Source organism: Lontra canadensis, unplaced genomic scaffold (genome assembly GCF_010015895.1).
Source record: "Lontra canadensis isolate GAN:19392208 unplaced genomic scaffold, GSC_riverotter_1.0 scaffold146, whole genome shotgun sequence".
Classification (NCBI taxonomy): Eukaryota; Metazoa; Chordata; class Mammalia; order Carnivora; family Mustelidae; genus Lontra; species Lontra canadensis.
In genome coordinates, this window is record NW_022631140.1 from 1,915,098 (window position 1) to 1,933,681 (window position 18,584).

Below are 18,584 nucleotides of genomic sequence, written 5' to 3' on the forward strand. Positions count from 1 at the left end.
AGGGAGAGAAGAAAGTCTATAAAAGAAAACAGTAGCCGATCGGTTCTCCACCATAAGCTGCTATCCTAGAGCACAGGCTAGCTACAGGCGAAGCCAGATGTTGAATGGTAGCCTCTGGCAGGCACGCAAGCCTGGCTTGTGGCTAGCTTCTCTGTGCCCATCTCCTCTAATGGGTGGAGCAGGGGGTGACCAGGGATGTGGTGAAGGGCTGGCAACAACACGAGCAAATCATCTGACCCAGTGCCCGTCACCCGGTTAAAGATCGATGAAGGAGCTGGTGTCACAGGACCTAAAGGCAATGGGTGCAAGTCCCCTACCAAGTAGCTTGTCTTGGGATCTAGCAGGAGGTCAAAACGCTGCTAGGTGGTCTGCCAGAGCTGCTGTTTTCTAGTTTGGAGTGTCTGAAAGCCCCAGAGCAAGGAATGGTCAACCAGGACGTGCCTTAGATGCCTTAGATGCGGAGATTCCCATTCTCAGCGCCCTGAGAGCTCTAGCTGGCAAAGCAGAGCGGGGGTTAGCCGGTCAGGCTCCTGACAACCTGACTCGAGCGCCTGCACCGGGCCAGGTCTGAGATTCTGGATTTTCCGGTTATGGGAGCCAAATCACTCTGCTTATGTCATATGAATCAAGACTGTCGCCAAAAACTAAGAGTTCTGAGTCCTGGAGCCCTGAAGTCTGTAGGTCCTGGGCTTAGATGTGGGAGGGGAGCCAGAGTGATCAGCGGATGGGAGGACTGTGCCCCTGCCCCAGCCTCGGGAACCATGGTTCTGACCAACCATGACAAACCCACGACATAAAAAAGAGCAAAGAGGGGTGCCTGGGTGGCTCAGTGGGTTAAGCCGCTGCCTTCGGCTCGGGTCGTGATCTCAGGGTCCTGGGATCGAGCCCCGCATCGGGCTCTCTGCTCTGCAGGGAGCCTGCTTCCTCCTCTCTCTCTGTCTGCTTGTGATCTCTGTCAAATAAATAAATAAAATCTTTAAAAAAAAAAAAAAAAAAAAAAAGCAAAGATTCAGAACAAGAGTGGAAGAGGAGATCTGGGGGTCAGAGTGTAAATTAAGATGAAAGAAATATATGGGCGAAATTACCTTTAGGTGAGACAGAAAAGCCAAGACTAGCAACAATAGAAAAGATAAAATGGTATTGAAAAAAACACAAGATTGTCATAAAGATTTAAGAACAGGCGCATCTGGGTGGCTCCGTTAGTTAAGCGTCTAAACTCTTGATTTTGGCTCAGGTCATGATCTCAGGGTCCCAGGATCAAGCCCCACATTGGGCTCCACACTAGCGGGAAGTCTGCTTAAGAGTCTTCCCTCTCCCCACAGCTCATCCTCTCTCTCAAATAAATCTCTGAATGCACATGAAGATTACGAGTTGGAAAAAACTAGCTCTAGAAGATACTTTGGTTTGTTTATCAGGTATTACTGAATCGATAGAAGAGTTTTCTTGGGGAAGACAATGCTGTTGTGATAAGGTATGACAGTCATTCTGAGACCAGGGCTCAATGCCATGATGTCTGCATGTCTGTCAAACATTGCGGTAAAACAAAGTGCACGTGTGTCTAGGCAAGAAAGCAAGCATGTGTGGTTAATATTTTAAGAAATGGTAAAAGCTAGGTGAGAAGTATGAGGTGGTCACTGTAGCATGTGTCAACTTTCTGTAGGTTTGAAAATGTCCAAAACCAAACCAAACCAAGGGAAAACAGCGAGGAATCAAAATTAGGTAAGTGGGAGGGGGGTAAAGCAGAAGCAAATTTGAGAATTCAGGGTTACAAAATGGGGTGAACAGTAGGAAAGATTCTACCAAGGAGGGTAAGGCTAACAAGACTTCAGATCAAAATTAGTCTTGGTAAACTAGGGAAAGCCAGAGGGGTTAATTCTGGCACAAAGGAGCCAAGTAGTGCTGGCACAGAGCTCATGGGGGAGAAGCATGTCATGTTCCCACAGCATGGATGGGCCAACCAGAGCACCTCTCGAGCAAGAGTAGGAAGAAGTCATTGCCTCTTGCCCTAATGACTGTCTGGTTCGTGGGGTCCCTACCGCAGAAAGGGATGTTAGTTACTACTGCTGAGAGAATGCTAGACCTCTTCCCAAAAGGTATTGTAGATATTCAGGCTGGAGTTCATCTCATTCTCCATCTGAGGATAGTCGATCATCCTCTAAGTTTGAAGGTGCCTGAAATAACTTCAAAACCGGCATAAAATCCAGCAGCACCCTCTGTGCACATAGGAGATTCTCCAGGTGGGCAACAGCCAATGTACAGCACGTGGCATGGTCCACCCTTGTCTCCCCTACAGAGCAGATCTTTAAGGACCTGACAGCACTGCTTTGGGATTGAGATACTGGGAAAACGGGGCGGGGATTGGGGAGGGGGAGGTCAGGGAAGGGCAACTTGACCAGAACCTTCAGGAACATTTACAAAGTGTGCAGAGGAGAGAGGGCCCCATGGATGATACTGGGTCAAAACCAGTTGTGACCAACTATGACGACTCTTCATGCCAAGGACTGTTTTGTCCTGTTTGGGGAAACAGTTACTCCCTCGGGCAAGTCACACAGGATACTAGTCAGAAAGCTAGTCAGAAAGGACAGGAAGCAGCTTCCCTCTGATGCCTGGAGGCCAGAGCACAGAGGAGGGCTGCCCTAACCCGAGTACGTCTGACTGACCAGTTGGTCATTCTGGCTAACAGAGGAAATAAACCAGAGTCATTGTACCAACTGTTTTGCATAGGAACAAATGTGGATATACTTAAAGCCAAATAAATAAGAGTGACATAGCAGACCACAGCTGGCAAAAAAAAAAACCACAAAAATAACACACACCCCAGGCCTCGTCCCAAATATCGGTCTATCCCCAGTATGGAGCAGGCGCGTGAAAAATTGGAAGGAAAAGGAGACGCAATTAATTATCAAACTTTAATTGATAGACTAATCTTACAGGATAAACAATAAGACAGCTAGTCAAGGTTACACTTTAAAAAAAAATCCAGCAGCGCAGATCTAATAGACTAAATACGTTCATCTCCTCCCAAACAGGCATTTGATTTAAAAACAGAAACCAGAACAGAGTGCACACCACAAGGAAACATGGTACTTACGTATATTGTCAAATAATTCTGCAGAACTCTTTAAGAAAGAAAAGGAAAGAGGTTTCTAGAAATTTAGAAAGCAGTAGAACCACCCAGCCTGGCAGGTCGAGGGGCCAGAAATTCTGCACTTCGGAGAGCTCCTGACCACCTGTAACTCCGGAGAGGCCGTCCGGCCCTATTAGGAAGGAAACAGGTGCCAGTCCTCGCCGGAGAGGACTTCCTCACAAAGCCTTCAGACAAAGGGACCATCCTTTTCCAAGACAACAGGCATGAAGAGAGCAGCAAGGGGCAAGAGAAAGGTCTCCCTCAGAAGGTGGGCTGGAAAGCAAGCCTGCCCTGGCATGGCCCTGGCACACGGAGTCTATCCCTTCCCCTTCGCTGCCCCAGCAAAGAAAGGGGAGGCCAAGTGCAAGAGCCAGGACGGCTCCTCCAGGCACATGGTTAAAGTGAAGAGAAGAGGAAAGCAAGTCCCTTCTGGCTGAAATATGGCAACTTTTCTGAGACGTGGCCAAGCGGCAGAGTTGGTCTCTTTGGGCCTTGTAAGGCGGAGCAGCAACTAAGGAGCCTACCGAGGCCTCGCGGGCCCCCACCGTGTCCATGGAGCACCCTCAGCTCAGTTCAGTCTCATCTAAAAAGAGCGAACGCTACTTGCGAAAGGCTCAGCTTCAACTAAAACACTTCATACCAGAGGAGTTCCAGCAGCTCGCGACTCAGCTTTTCAGAGGACCGGACTGACAGGAACAGAGCTGCGAGGGCCTGGCGTCTGGCAGGGGTGACCCTGTCATAGATCTGCCAGTGGTCTCGGGGAGGGAAGAAAGGCCTTCCGTCCGTGAGCAAAGCCCCGGAGGATGATCGCCAGCACAAAGCCTGGAGGAGAAAGCAGCCCCTGGGGAGGCTCGGCAAAGCTCCCCACAGGGAAAAGATGTCGAGCCTGGCTCCTCGCGCGCCGAGCCCCTCCCCAGGACCAGCTCCTCCTGGTGCCCGTCCTCTGCCACGGTGAGGGAGGGCACCACCCCAGCGAAGGAACTGCACAGAAACAATCCTGAGGACAAATTAACACTGTGATGCCACCGAGGGGGACAAGGACTTCAATTTGCTAACACAGATTTAGTCGGAACATTCTGGACCGAAAACAAGGTTAGGAAGAGACCGCTCACGGGACCGAGGGAAAAACCGGGAATACTGCTGTGACCCAGACATGGATCTTAGTCAAATACTTCTCCCAGTGGCTTCTGGTGCTGTCCACCTCTGCTCTCCCGAGGGCTCCCAGCAAGGTCTCCATGCAGACAGGGTCAGGAGCTAGAGCTCGAGATCGTTCTAGCAAATTTACTGAGCTCTGTAAAGCAATACTCCAACGGCTCTGTACGAAAAGATGTCGTTGACATTATTATTTATATATAGTATTTTGAAGTAAGGAAAAAAGCACCATTTTACGTAAAATAAAAAGACTCACGCAGGCTTTGGTCCTGTCTAGAAATGACAGCAGCCTGAGTGAGAAGCAGTTTGGCCCTTGGGGAGCAGGGAAACAAGGGGACATACACGTTCTCACTGGGAGGAAGGGGAGAGGGATAGAGGGTGCGGGCAGCGACTTAACAGGGCAAACAAGGAGACCTGGCGGGAAGGGCCTCTGAGAGCAGCACTGCGAGGCCAGTCTGGGGATGGAGACACCTGCTTCACGAGAACAAAGGTGGGTGTGTGGCACTGTCAGGACACGTCTCCAGGACAGGGGCGCTGGCCAACAAAAAAGGACAGTGTTCAGACTGAGAGGACCCTCTGCTTGCTACGGCAGCGTTTCCTCCGCAGACCCGTCCACCGCAGAGGAAGGCTCTGACAAGTAGCAAAGCGGCCCTTTTTCTCCAGAAACTGCAAGCCCACGAGGACAGAAAAGCCGCAGTGACTGCTCCTTCGAGGGATGACGAACAGGCGGTTTCTTGGATGCTACACTTCACAAGAGGTACGTATGCTCCCCCAAAAAGCAAGAGTAGAGTTCCCTGCCCAGATGTGTAACTGGGCAAGGGCTATCCCGTGAAAAGCACGAGTCTGTCTACATGGGCTGGATTCCTGAACTACGGCTTGGAAGGGAAGGGCACAGAGCGTCACCAGGAACTGGCTCACAATGGTTAGTCATCTGAGGCGAACACATGCTAATTACATTTCACAGGATGAGGGGGAACAGCCTAGAATCCAGAATGCGAAGTTTGGAAAAATCTCTCACCAAAACTTACTATGAGAGCCTGCAGCCAGGGAGGGGAGAATTGCAAAGACAGCCAGCAGAGAAACAGCAAAGAGCACAAAGGGTATCATTCACCAAGAGACTCGCCCTCGTGTCCGAGTTCGTCGAGCCGTAAGGAGACAACAGAAGCTCACGTGTACCAAGAACTTAAGGGCTAAAACCAGAAGAGGGTGAGCTAATCACGAAAGCAATTTATCACATTTTCGATGTTTAAGCACATCGGCCAACCCACTAGGTCAACATGTCTTTTATGGGAAGGGCAGCATCTCTGAACCTGGGATGAAGGACACTTGAACATAATGTATGAGCAGAAGGACCAAATGGAGAAGCGTAACTGAAACAATCGTTGGACTGCTTCAGAATTTCTCAGAACTTCGAAAGAAAGAAGGATCTGGGCCTGTGGCTATAGGGCTGTAGGAATGGTCTTCCATCCAGCTCCTCCTTCAAGAGGACTTTGTCGGCCTGGGGGCTGTGGCTTTTGGGCAGTGCAGCCCAGGCACACCCATGCCAGGCTGGTTCTCAAAGCCCTATCAGTGAGGGCACCAGACAACCAGGACACCAGCAGGTGGAACTCCCCAGAGATTGGGGTCCAAGGGGCAAGACGTTTAGACGGGAGTCATGGTTAAGACACTCCACTGCTCGACACGCGGCGCAGCAGGTGCGCGCACTCCCTGCCCTAGACCAAACAGCTCTTCCTCTCCCGCCGTGCATTCTCGAGCAGCAGCAGGGCGGGGGGTAGGCCAGGAGAGGAAGCACTGACGAGGTACAAAATCAGGAACTGACATCTTTGGGTTTTTAAAACAAAAATTCAAATCTAGGAAGTGAGAACATAAAAAAGGGAAAAGAATTAAATCTGAATCCATGGACAGAAAAATATGGCTTACTAACCCCCCCTCCATTCTGCATACAATTTTATATGAGAAAAACCAAAACCAAAACCCAATTCATCACAACGCAGTCCAAATGTTTGCAACCGAAGAAGTTAAAATCGCTAAAAAAAATAAAATAAAAAGGAAAACAGCAAGCTTTTGATCATTCCTTTCTAAATAAAACTGGCAGATCTCCTCTCAAACGCACTGAACAGTATTCCACACAACGTGCTCGAAACTCAGATTTATTGATTTCCACGGTATGGACTTTAAAAATGGTATGAAGCTGACTGCCAGAAAAGGGAACCGGTGATTTTAAGTTAAAATTAAGCTAATGGTGAAAGTACATCACCTCTGGCTTCAGTCACCACATCACCTTAGAGTGGATTATAGGTTTTTTGTTTGTTTGTTTTTGAACAAAGTCCCAGAACTCTGAAATCCAGGGATGCTGCAGGCCTCTCCCAGCAATGTCCTTCACTTTGGGTCAGTCTCCTGGGCCAGAGGTGAAAGTGCTTTCAAAAATACTGCCACTTCCCCAGCACAGTGTCTTTGATTGCATCCACATATTGAGTTGGGACCCAGTACACCCAGTAGTAAGAGGCTTCCGTGGGGCCCAACTGAAACGCCTGGAAGGGAAAAAGGAAAACCAAGCGGTACTTCAGAGGTTGGGAGACGGAGCAGGCAGTGCGACAAACACGGGGGGTGGGGTGGGGCTGAGAAGGAAGGTACCTAAGGGAAGGGGAAACACTATGCACACAGGGAGTATTCTCCTGTACCCCGCCCCCCCCAACATAGGTGGTGGGAGAGTTAAGCATAGCCGAGCCTAAAGCAGTGGCTCCCAAACTTGGGTGTGCATCAGAAGCATCCGGAAGGCTTGTTAGCACAGACTTGTTGGGCTCCACCCCCTAGAGAATCTGATCTGGGAGGTCCACGGCCGGAGAATCTGCATTTCTAACAAGCTCCCGGGCAATGTCATGCTACTAATCCAGAGACCAGTTTGAGAACCACTGCCCTAGAAAAACTGTCACACGTGCACAAAGAAACAGATCTGAAATGTTCACAGCAGCACCGTCACAACTGGTAATGACCTGGAAACAACCTCCATCTCCATCAGTTAGGAAACGCACAATTAAAAGGGACATGGCCTATTTGTATGAATGCGGGATCCTTTTCCAAAGGTATGAACCGGAGCTACAGTTGACAGAGACAAATCACAATGTTGAACCGAAAACAGCTGGTTGCACAACGATACATACCATGATACCTTTTATGAAAACTGAAAAAAACACAAAACAGTGCTGCATCTTGTTCATGGGTTTATACGAACACAAAGCAGAGAGCTGGGAAGGATCCACATGAGAAATCATGCTCATGGTAATGGGGGAGGGGAAGACAATGGGGACGTATTTGTTGTGGGTAGATTTTCTTTTATTAGAAAAAAAAAGTTTAAAGCAATTCACAGAATATTTACGACAGTCATTTCTTGGTGATGGATATCTGAATTTGTTATAGTCTTCTCTGTTCTCTTCTGCATTTTTAAACATTTCCCTAAGAATGAAAAGCACAGCCATCCCTGATGTGAACTATGACACCATTAATCTAGCTGCTGAAATGACACCTGCAAAATGATCAGAGTACTTTCATTCAGACAGAGGTCAAGGTGCCACTCCATGGCGTTTAGTGAAGAGAAGGGACTATCAGCACTCCTCTCTGCCAGAAATGACCAGAGAGAAAAAAGCATTTGAACTGAGTATTAAAACATTAGCCATCCAAACTGATTTCTTAAAGGATGTCTGAGATGGTCCCCTCAACCTGCTGGGACTCCCACTCACCGGGTTGTTTGCAAAGCGGAGCTGTGAATGCCACAGGGCAACATGGGGAAGATGAACATTTCAAAAGGGAGCGAAGGGGTCCAGCTGACAATATCTAGAAGCCGACTTCGTAAACGGGAAAAATAAACGAGTAGGCAGAACAAATCTGTCTGCAATCCTTTAAGGATGAGGGGCAGAAGGACAGCAGCCCCAGTGACGCTGTCACTCTCAGGACACCCAGGAGCCTGCAGTGCCGGGACTGCAAGCCCAATCATGGACTGGCTTCAGCGCCTCTGAGTGGACAGACACCAACAGGGCAACAGAGGGGCCTGGCCATCTGCACAGAGACCTCCCTACCACCAAATCGCACTTTCCCTGGGATCTTCCAACGCCTCCCTCTGCTGGGGACCGTTGTAACCCCAATGCACAGGTCAAAGCACTAGTTGCTCCTCAGTCCTGCAACGGGGCTGACACAGCCATAGCGCTGGTGGCCACATGCTAAAAATTCTGCCCCCTGGGCTGGAGAAGGCGGGCAGCCCTTGCCCCATCCTACAGCTGGCTCCCGGCAGGTCCCTGTCGGAGTAACTAAACTTCACTCCTAAAGTGGCCCCTCCCAACCGTGCTGGGAAAATTCGGGGGCATGCCCAAGCACTGCACTTCACACCATGCCCTGCATCCCTGAACTCTCGGCTTTGCTCCGCACAAACCTGGGGAATGCCTCCAAACATTCTATCTCGAGAAAGAACAGCTTGCTCTCTTCAGAGTAAACCTCCGTGCGGAATGATGACCACAGACCCCGTCCTCCCCACGGTGTCCTTGGCCACCTGGGAAGAGTACCACCACCACAGAAAAGGGACCATCTGTGTCCTCACAAATGCCAAGGCTAGTGGGAGATTTTGTTTTATACGCAAGACAAAACTTAAGATGAAAACCCACAAGCCAATCCTCCTCTTTGTGTTTATTTTCCTGACCTAAAGACAAAAATAATACAAATGAGAGGAGGATAAAGGTATGAAAACATATCCCCTTTAAACTGATTGGGGGGCGGGTGTTGCAAAAATGAACTTAGGAACAGGTCATGGATTGAGTTCTAGGGAGATGAAGAGAATGTGAGGGTCTTAAAACTGTGCGTCTTCGGAATACTGAGTTTGCTTCTTCGGTTAAGCAAGCTTCGTTAGAACTCCGGTCCCTGCTAGATGAGCAGAAGCGGGAGTGCAGTGAGAGGCTAAACCACGCCGGGCTACTTACCATCATGTGGTAGTCTTCATGTCCTTCGATAGGTTCACTGACCACATTTTTAATGGAGCCCATGGGCAATTTCTCAGTCCGCTCTAGTTGAGAGGGATTACAGAGATTACTCAAAGGCCCTCCTGTCCACTCCTGTGACTCAGCAGTCCCTTATCAGGGCTGGCGGCTCTGGGTTCTACCGTAATCTCAAGTCTCCCACGTGCTCTAAGGACGATGGGACAGGGTCGTCTGACCACTGCACCCAGGGCTCTGCTTGGCAGATGGGAACTTCTTGGGAGCAAACGGGAACAGGATTGGCCATAGCATATACTAAAGGCCTCTGAGAACAGAGATAGTGCTTTCCTGTGTGATTTTCTTAAAGTCTGGCAATTATAAACACCCAAGGATTTCCACTGCAGCCTTCTTGCCTGAGCCCAGCACTGGCTAAGGTCTTTGGCACCTGGGGGAGGGGCAGTCAAGAGGACCGAGAACAGAGGCAACAGCATGCCCCTGTGGCTCGCACAGGCAGGGAGTGCTTGGGGTTTCTACTAGTCTCTAGCCCATCCTCCTCATTTGCCCTCCCCACAACCCTTCCCTCTCCCGACCCCCCAACCCTCCACATACACACACCTGAGGAAGTGCTCTTAAAACATTTACAACCTCTTGCGATCAACCCTCAAGGTATCACTTATCACAGGGGGGTCAGAAGACACTTTGCAGCAACTTCAAGGGTGGCAGGTAAGAAAGAGGCGGCAGTGAGGGATGGCAGGAGTAAGAGGAGCCTGCAGGAAGTGAGGCCAGTGTCGCAGGGCGGGGCATGAAGGCAGGAGGGGGCGCAGTGTCTGTGCAACAAGAACCCACCCCCCAGGAGCGGCAGACACAGCAGGGACCGGGACGTTCTCAGCAAAGTTAAATCAAGTCAGAAAAAAATCATGACAGCCTTTGCAGAAAGAAAATTCTAGAAAAGAGAATCTGCCAATGGATGAGGAGGGGAAAAACAGACTGGAATTTAGAGGCCTGGGCTCTAGTCTAGCTGGTGACTGGAGACATTTTACTTCCATTCCGTGGGCCTTGGTGTCTGAAAAATGGGGGGTGGGGAGAATGGACGTGAAGGTGTCCATTCTGGCTGTGACTTTCAGTGGCTCTCAAACAGTGACCCACAGGCAGGATCTGACTGGCAGCTGTTTTTAAGACTGAAACTTTTAAAAACACCAGCCACCTTGAAAGGTCCCGAGATTTCACACAAAAAGATACATTTCTGGCTTCTCTTGAAAACACGATCCTGGGCCCACATTCCTGAGTGACAGCAATGAGCTCGATCAGGCTGGACACCCCTCCGCACTGGGCACATACTCCCCCGGCCGCTTCTCCCCGCTACGTTCCCTGCCCGAGGCTGCGAGGTTCCCTGCCACGCTCCCACAGAGACAGCTGAAGCTTCGAGGAGCCGCCCCTCAGTGTCACACTAAAGCGCCCCACCGGGAGAGGGGCCAAGCAGCTGTCATCCCACAGCAGCTTCTTGCCAGTGGAAAGATGAAGCCGGTGGCTGGTGGCCAACTCCCCAGAACGGGCTGTCCTGCTGGGAGGGTGCTCAGGACGCCCAGAGGACAAGATTCCCGGCCAGCGAGAACACTGCCTGCCACACACCGCTACAGTGGTCTGCGTGGGAGCGAAAATCTCAGCCCCTGCGCCCATGAAGACGGGACTCTTGGCCGTGCTCTTTCAGCAGGCTGGTGAGAAAGGACACTTTCCACAGCCTGGAAACCCCAACCTATCCAGATTCCTTCGAGTGCTGCCTTGGTGCCCAAGAGGTAAAGCAGCAGCTCCCCCGAGCTGAGAGAACATCTCCACCCTCGGTACGGGAGGGTCCACTTCGGGCCTGCGGTGAGGACGCGCTTCCTAACACAACCTCCTAACACAGAGACATTCCCCGAAGAACCAATGAGCACCTACAGACGTAGTCCTCACTGGCCTCCCTGGACCACACCTATCCTCCTGGCCCACAGGTAACTTCCTGCATCAGCCTTAGCAGCTACCTTCCAGCAGACTGCCCGGAAGAGAAAGCGCAAGTGGAGGAAGAGGCAGGAACTGGGGAAGTCAGTGCCACGACGGAGAACTAAGCAAAGTCGCCTGCGAAGTCACAGCCGAGGAAGGGTCGGGCAGACGCAGGGCAGCTCACGGTGGATGAGCACCGATCGTGTGACCCCGGAGAAGGGTCCAAAGGCCCGTGGGAAGACCCAGGAAGCCCCTACACGTTCTGCAACGCTTGCTCTGACCATGCAGTTAGAGTTGAGGGTGAAAGAAGGAGATGTAGCAGGTTCTCATAAAATTGTCAGAAAACTCCTGCGCTTTGGCATTTTGGTCTATGTTTACTTATTTAAGGACCAGCAGAGTGACAGATGAGAATACCTGCGTTGGCACTCGGGATGACAAAAAGCCTCACGCCCCACCGCCCCGCTGATTACTTCCTGTAAATCTGGGGTCCCACGTGAAGCAGAGTCATACCGAATGGCCTGTCCCTGAAACCAGTCAACCTTACGTGATGGGACCCCCTATACCTCTCTTTAGCATTTACCTCGAACACTGAATACCTACAGTGCTGGCCAGAACCAGGTGAATTAGTCATGTTCGGTTCCCTCCGGGAATCTAACAGGGGGACAGACAAGTCAGAGAGTAATGAGTGCTCTGGGGAGGTAAACGGAGCGTCCTATGAACAGAAGCGGCAGCAATTCATTTGGAGGGTGGGGAAGGCGTTGGGGAAGGCTTCGTTAGGAGAGGACACTTAAGTAGGGCCTCTGGAGATTTTATTAACAACGAGGAATGGGAAGAAGGCATTCCAGGTAAGTGCCCGGCAGAAGCGAAGACGTGAGGCTGTGCAGAGCACGGTGGGAATTGCAGGCTGGTGCAGCAGAAGCCCACAGCGTGTAACGGGGCAAGCGGGGCAGGAGGCTGGGTCTAAAATCTGACAACACTGGACACTACGTTTAGGCATTTGAACTTGGCTCTTCCAGGCCGAAGGTTTCTGAGCATGGGAACCAGGGAGGAAGATGGGTAGGACAAAACAGAACACAGACAGGGCAGGGAAATAGGTTAACTTGCTTTAACAAACCTTTAAAGATGCTAGGAGCCTTAATTGGCACAACAGAGTGGCAAAAAAAAGGGACACAGATAATTCTGGAGTGTAACTGACAAGACTTTGAACCATCTGGGGGAATAGAAGGGGAGGAGAGTCAGAGACAATTCCCAGCCAACAGCAAGCAGCAAGCCCGCCCCACCAGGCAAACGCAGGGGTAGGTGGAGGCAGGCAGAGCACAAACAGGCAGGGAGGGAGGGGCGGGTCCACGGTACCAGGAAAATGCACCCAGTACGGGGACAAACTCTGACCTCCAGGGGCCAGGCAGGTGACATTTCATGAACAAAGCTGGCTCCATACGAAGCCCACGGACAGTGAGAACTGTGACATGGCTCATCTGAACCTACTACTTTGGCTCCAGCCGATCGCTGCCATGTGAGAATGCAGGTCCAGAATGCCTATATCTTTTGACTTTTTTTTTTCTTTCTTTTTTTTTTTTTTTTCAAGAGAAGCCCAAAAACCCCCACATCAGATCAAGTGAAATCTCTCTGATTTTTACAGAATGTGTGTAAATCCAAAAAACTCTGGTCTGGGGGCCAGACCTGGCCCTTAGACTACACATCTGGGACCTAGTTTTGGGTACAAGTGAAGAGCCACTGTTGATGGACTGGGCCCTGACAGAAGACTGAAAAGAATGAGGGAAAAGGGTCCAAACAGAAGGTGAGCATCTAAAAGCAAAGACAAAAAGCCAGGGGCACGCAAAGCACAGTGAAGAGAGAGATTTCAGGAGAAGCACAGTCGCACCCATGACTGAGTGCTGCTGGGTGCCCGAGGCAGCAAGCTGGGAAGAGGCCGAGAGGAGGAACCTACCTTTAGTGCCAATCCACAGCTGGTCTTGTTCCAGCTTGAAGGTGAGTCTCACTTTGCCTCCGGACTTGTTGTACATGCCGGATAAGGGTACCGTTGGCAGGTGCTCCTGGAGGCACAGGAGCACAGTGAGAGACAGGGACCAGAAACAAAGACAGGGAAGGACAAGGGACAGGACGTGAGGACGTGATCACAGGAACCTCAGGGAGTCAGAAGGTGGGCCTGGCATGTTTTCAGAACCGTCACAAAGGAATCTGGCTTACCTGGGCACCCTTAACAGATGGCATCACATCTTCGGGCTTTCCTTTATCCAACACTTTCCTGTGTTGCTGGAATATAAGTCAGAAGAAATGATAAATGAAATAGCTGACTATGTGTTAGTCATATTACTACCTTTCTGAAAGAGGAAAAAAGCCTTCCTGTTTTGGTTCAAAAGCTTTCAATGTGTACAGATTAGAGGTCCTTTGACATTAAAGGGCAGTGCTGTCTGGCAGTGACATCTCCGTTGATAGAAATGTCCTACCTCTGTGCTGCCTAAAACAACATCCACGAGACACTTGGGTCTAGGAAGCACTTGAAATGTGGCTGATGTAACTAAGGAACTAAGTTCTCGATTTTACTGAATTTTAATAAGCTTTATGTGGCTGTTATATTAGACAGCAAAGTTCTAGAGCAACTAAGGTTTCCAGATTGCTAGTTCAAATAAACTATTTCCTCCTCTGACCAAAAAAATCGCCACTGAAAGGACGAAACATCGGGCTAAAGAGAACCGCAAATGGTGGTGGTGTTCTAGTAGGTACAAAATGACAGCCATTTCTGTCAACTTAAACTTCCAAAGAAACTTAAGACGATGCTGGTGATCAGCCTAACGGCCTACAAGGGGCATTTCTTCAGCAAATGGAAACTCAGACTACTGTAGAATTCTTCCCCACTGCCCCGCCCTCAACCTCAGCTACACAGGCCAGGAGAGACCTATTTCCAAGATAAATGCCAATTACTCCACAGACTGACATTAACAAGTCTCTGATCCTGTGCCCAACCCCCCCCCCCCCCGGGTTTGAGGCAGCTTGTTAAGGGTTCTCATTAGGCTCATGGCTCCCTAAAACAGCTCTTGAGCAGCCCAAATGCCTGAGCGTGTCTCCTCTCCACTGGTGGCTTTATAGGTCACCGGTCACTTTACCAAATGGTAAAGCTGAAACTATGGGGCAGCAAGTGAGTGAAGGGGAACAACGGCCACCAAACTGAAGCACCGCAGGATCATGAGCCAATTCAAACCCTCCCTGGCAGGGCAGAAACCCTCTGGCGGGGATAGACTCAGTATTGCCAGACTGCTAGCAAAGGGTCCCCATAGGGATCAGCCTCGGATTCCTGAGTAAGGTGACAAAAAGCCAGGAGAACAGGTCCCTCTCATTAGGCCACGTTAAGGCCTCATAACTAGCATCAATGAAACAGAGCAGCAGACATTAATAACTTAATTTGACTCCTACCTCACAAGAATCTTTTGGAAGAATTGTCCCTGTGCTGTGGAAAACAGTTTTAAGGCTATTAAGCTACCATCAGTAACTCAAAAGCTATGTTTAAGAAGCGTGTAATATTTAGGGGTGCCTGGGTGGCTCAGTGGGTTAAGCCTCTGCCTTCGGCTCAGGTCATGATCTCAGGGTCCTGGGATCGAGTCCCACATCGGGCTCTCTGCTCAGCGGGGAACCTGATTCCTCCTCTCTGTCTGCCTCTCTGCCTACTTGTGATCTCTGTCAAATATAAAATCTTAAAAAAAAAAAAAAAGAAGAAGCGTGTAATATTCCAAGGGCGTGACCAGTGGGGACATTCACTCACTTCTGACATACTCACATTTGATAATTTCATGTATGTGGCAGAGGAAACAGGCAAGTGGGAAAAAAAAGTCAATTGCTACATTCTGACCCCATATTTGAGAGTGAAAGGGTCCAAATGAATACCTTTCAGATGTTAACATAGATTTATAACTCATCTAAAACCTTATAAGCAGATGTTCTAGATTATAAGAACCAAGTCTTACAGACTTTATAAAAACAATACCACTTAAAATATGTTATACGTTATCCTCTCTAGGATCTGGGGCAGTACATTGTCATTCAAACACATTAATGTTCCTACAGCAAAACATGGATATTCACACTAATTCTGGTCAAGTTTTAATGCCTGTTCAGGTTTTGGAAGCACATAAAGAGGATTATGGGCCTGTAACAAAACTGTATCCTTCTCACACTACTAGCCATATGCCTTGGTGCCTAGAGTCACTAAAACTGATCTTGGTTCGAACTGTTCTAAAAAAAAACAAAAAAAAAAAAACAAGAAAAACAACAACAAGCAAAAAAAACCCAAAGTGACCTACTGTACTCGGGACACAGGTTAAGTTGAGACTATCTGTTTTCCTGGAAAGCTGCTAGCCGTAGCCAAGAGACTCCATGACAATGAGTGGGGTTTGCTGGGTGGTAAGGTTCCAAGTGATGGTTCTTCCTACCAGTTCCCTCTGCAGTAAAATACTCTCACTTTTCCTAATTACAGAAAGAATTTTAAGGGCTACAGTGAGCACAAGACAAGGCTGGATCTCTTCCACCCAAAATGAGCAACAGGATATTAAAAAAAAAAAATCAGGCCCCCATTTCATGAACCAGGAGGGGGGAAAAAAAAAAAACCCCAAAGCCAAAGCCAGTACAGTTATGTTCCTAGTCAGCTTCATTAGGCTTCCTGAAAAAGTCAGCTTCAGAGGAAGTCTGAAAGCTGCTGAGCTCTATGGCTATCCAGATCGGCTTGTTGACTTGGGGGAAGCCACGGACCAAAACACAAAGGGAAGGAACTTGTACAAAATGGGGCGTGAATTCTCCTGGTGGCATTTTTCCCTGGCACTAGAGGAGAGAAACCCATGTCAGATTCCTTTCAATACCTGGTCTGAAGCCTGCCTGTACAAAGGCCATATCCTAAAGTAAATAGACTTGAGACACACTGACCCGCCAGATGAGACAAAGTTGCAAATCTCAGGTAGTTGTCACCTCCACTCAACAGCCAGCCGCACCCAACGCTGCCATAAATTTCCATCACGGACCCTGTCCGAAAAGGAGCTTATTCTAGGGAGACTATAACCAGCCAAGGCTCCAGAGGACAAAGCCTCAAACTTCCCAGGACTAGCAGTCACATGACAGACTCACCTTCTGCCTGCAGAGCGGCTCCTTCTTGCTCTCTTCGGCCTTTGCACCCTGCTGGGCAGCATCTTTGGGTGTGTTTACGGCTAAAACATCATTTATCGTGGAGCCAACTACCATGATCTTGGCTCCGCTGGTCACTTTTATTTCTCTCAACGTCTTATCCTCAGGGACGAGTCCCTTATACATGACTTTCTGCATGGCAGGGGGGAGACCTTGGGAAAAGGACACAATGAAAGGGAGGGATGAAAAATGTATCTGCGGCGCCTGGGGGGCTCAGTGGGTTAAAGCCTCTGCCTTCGGCTCAAGTCATGATCCCAGGGTCCTGGGATCAAGTCCCACATCGGGCTCTCTGCTTGGCGGGGGAGCCTGCTTCCTCCTCTCTCTCTGCCTGCCTCTCTGCCTACTTGTGATCTCTCTATCAAATAAATAAATAAAATCTTTAAAAAAAAATTAAAGAAAAATGTATCTGGACCAGAACTGTTCCGCAACAGACCTGGAAATGAATACTGCTCCAGCACCTTTGTGTGCTCAGGCAACTCACAACCTCTCTGAGCCGGTTTCCAAAATTTTTTAATTGTGATGGCAGGATTTCCTTCTGCGTAGACTTCTTTTAAGGATTAAGAAATAAAACAACATTTAGGGCAGTGTCAGGCATTAAGTCATCATTCGATAATGTTAGCTATCATTCATTCCAAGTTGTTCCTCAAGCCTCTGATGACACAAACACTGAGAATCCACAGGCCTCAGTTATACAGAAACCAGAAAGGATGAAGTTCTTGTTTTTACCATGTGCTCACAGGCTACAGAAAGCAAGCTTAAAAAAGAAATCATTTTAGTTGGTAAAGTGTTGTAAACGAGACAAGACTAAAAACTAAATGTGAGTATCTGTGAAGGGCCCAGCACCAGAGTCACCAGCAATGTTTCCTAAATTTCCCTTAACAGAATTACCCAAGATATTTGCTAAAAATAAATTCCTGGCCACATTCCAGATCCATTGAATCAAACTCTTCAGGGAAAAGGGTTAGGGGCTGTAAATTTAACATGTGCCTCAGATGATTTTCATTAGAGATGTCTGGGGCAGCACTGATTGGAAGCCTGGGCCTAAGAGTCAGACCCGGGCTGAATCTCGGCTCAGCCACTTTCTGGCTCTATCACCTTGGGTCTCATCTTCCCCATCTGAATAATGGACATACTAGTACTTACTCCGGAGAACTACTCTCAGCATTGAGGGAGCGGATGCAAAGAGAGTGGCCAGCGCGGTGCCTAGCACAGTGCGAGCACTAGAAGTCGAAAGGCGCGGTGGGGAAGGCTGCCTGTCGCTGGACATTACCACTGCGATTACCTGTAATCGAGTGAATCTTCTGTTTTAGCTCGGAGCCTGTGCTATCCAAGGGGAATTTCACGTCGTGCTTAGTCTTATTCCAGATGATCTTCAGGTCCACCAGCTCCCTGCCTGCGCCGCCGCCCGCATCCTCGCCGTTGCTGACCGAGGCCTGGGCCGCAGGGTCCCCAGGGGGCTGGGCCGGGGCCGGCTGCAGGCTACCTCGCGCCGCGCAGGAGTCCTCCGCTGCCGCCCCCGCCCCGGCTTCGGCCTCGACGCAGTTCAGGGGCCGCGCGGGGACCTCGGTCGCCACCGTCTCGGCCTCCGTGTCCATGCCAGGTTCCTCCATGCCTGCAAGGGGGTTAGGGGGTGGGCGCTCGCCGCAGGTTGGGCCTGGGACTGAACCCTGCTCGGGCGAGGCCGGACCTCCGCTTCCGAGCCAGGCTACTCTCCACCGGACCGGGCCGCATCCCCCCCCGGGGGCCCGCTTCACCTGGGCCCAAACAGGGCGCTCGCCACCCCCGCCACACTCACCATCCGGGGCTCCGGCCGCCGCCATGATGATTGTGTACAACACCCACCGCTCCCGCAGAGGCCGCTGGGAAAAAGCGAGCTAGCTGAGATTGGCCCCCGCAGCAGCCCCTAATCTCTCACAGCCTGGCCGGAAACAGGTGGACGTTTCTATGGAGACCCGCCTCCTCCGCTTCCCCGGTCCGGCCCCTGCCACGCTTTAGCTTTCGGGAGCCCAGGGGGGCGGGTCCGGGAGATCGCCCGCTCGATGAGCTCTGCCCCCTAGAGGCCGAGTGGGGTCGCAGCCGCGCTGGGGGGCGTGGACTTGCAAACTAGGAGAACTGCGCCTTTAAGGGGCGGGGCCGAGCCCTCTGTGGCAGAAGTGGATTGGCTGGGAGAGGCCCCGGAAGTG

At 50.2% G+C, this 18,584-nt stretch overlaps 1 protein-coding gene across 8 annotated transcripts; it reads right to left on the reverse strand.

The window, feature by feature from the left end:
* Positions 1-2,890: 2,890 nt before the first annotated feature.
* On the reverse strand, positions 2,891-18,427 carry UBFD1 (ubiquitin family domain containing 1). 8 transcript variants are annotated; one of them, XM_032844039.1, is made up of 8 exons: positions 18,197-18,424; positions 17,684-18,013; positions 16,345-16,553; positions 13,423-13,488; positions 13,163-13,268; positions 12,329-12,424; positions 11,815-11,865; positions 9,244-9,326 (listed from the first exon to the last, which is right to left on the reverse strand). In XM_032844039.1, coding segments are annotated over exons 1-8 (885 nt in total). In that variant the 5' UTR covers positions 18,222-18,424; the 3' UTR covers positions 9,244-9,324. The 8 variants fall into 8 exon arrangements, with proteins under 8 accessions (XP_032699925.1, XP_032699927.1, XP_032699928.1 ...); XM_032844033.1 differs by lacking the exon at positions 9,244-9,326 and adding an exon at positions 9,811-10,300 and having other exon boundaries at positions 18,197-18,427; XM_032844034.1 differs by lacking the exons at positions 11,815-11,865; positions 12,329-12,424 and adding an exon at positions 2,891-4,442 and having other exon boundaries at positions 18,197-18,422.
* Between the last annotated feature and the right edge of the window lie 157 nt (positions 18,428-18,584).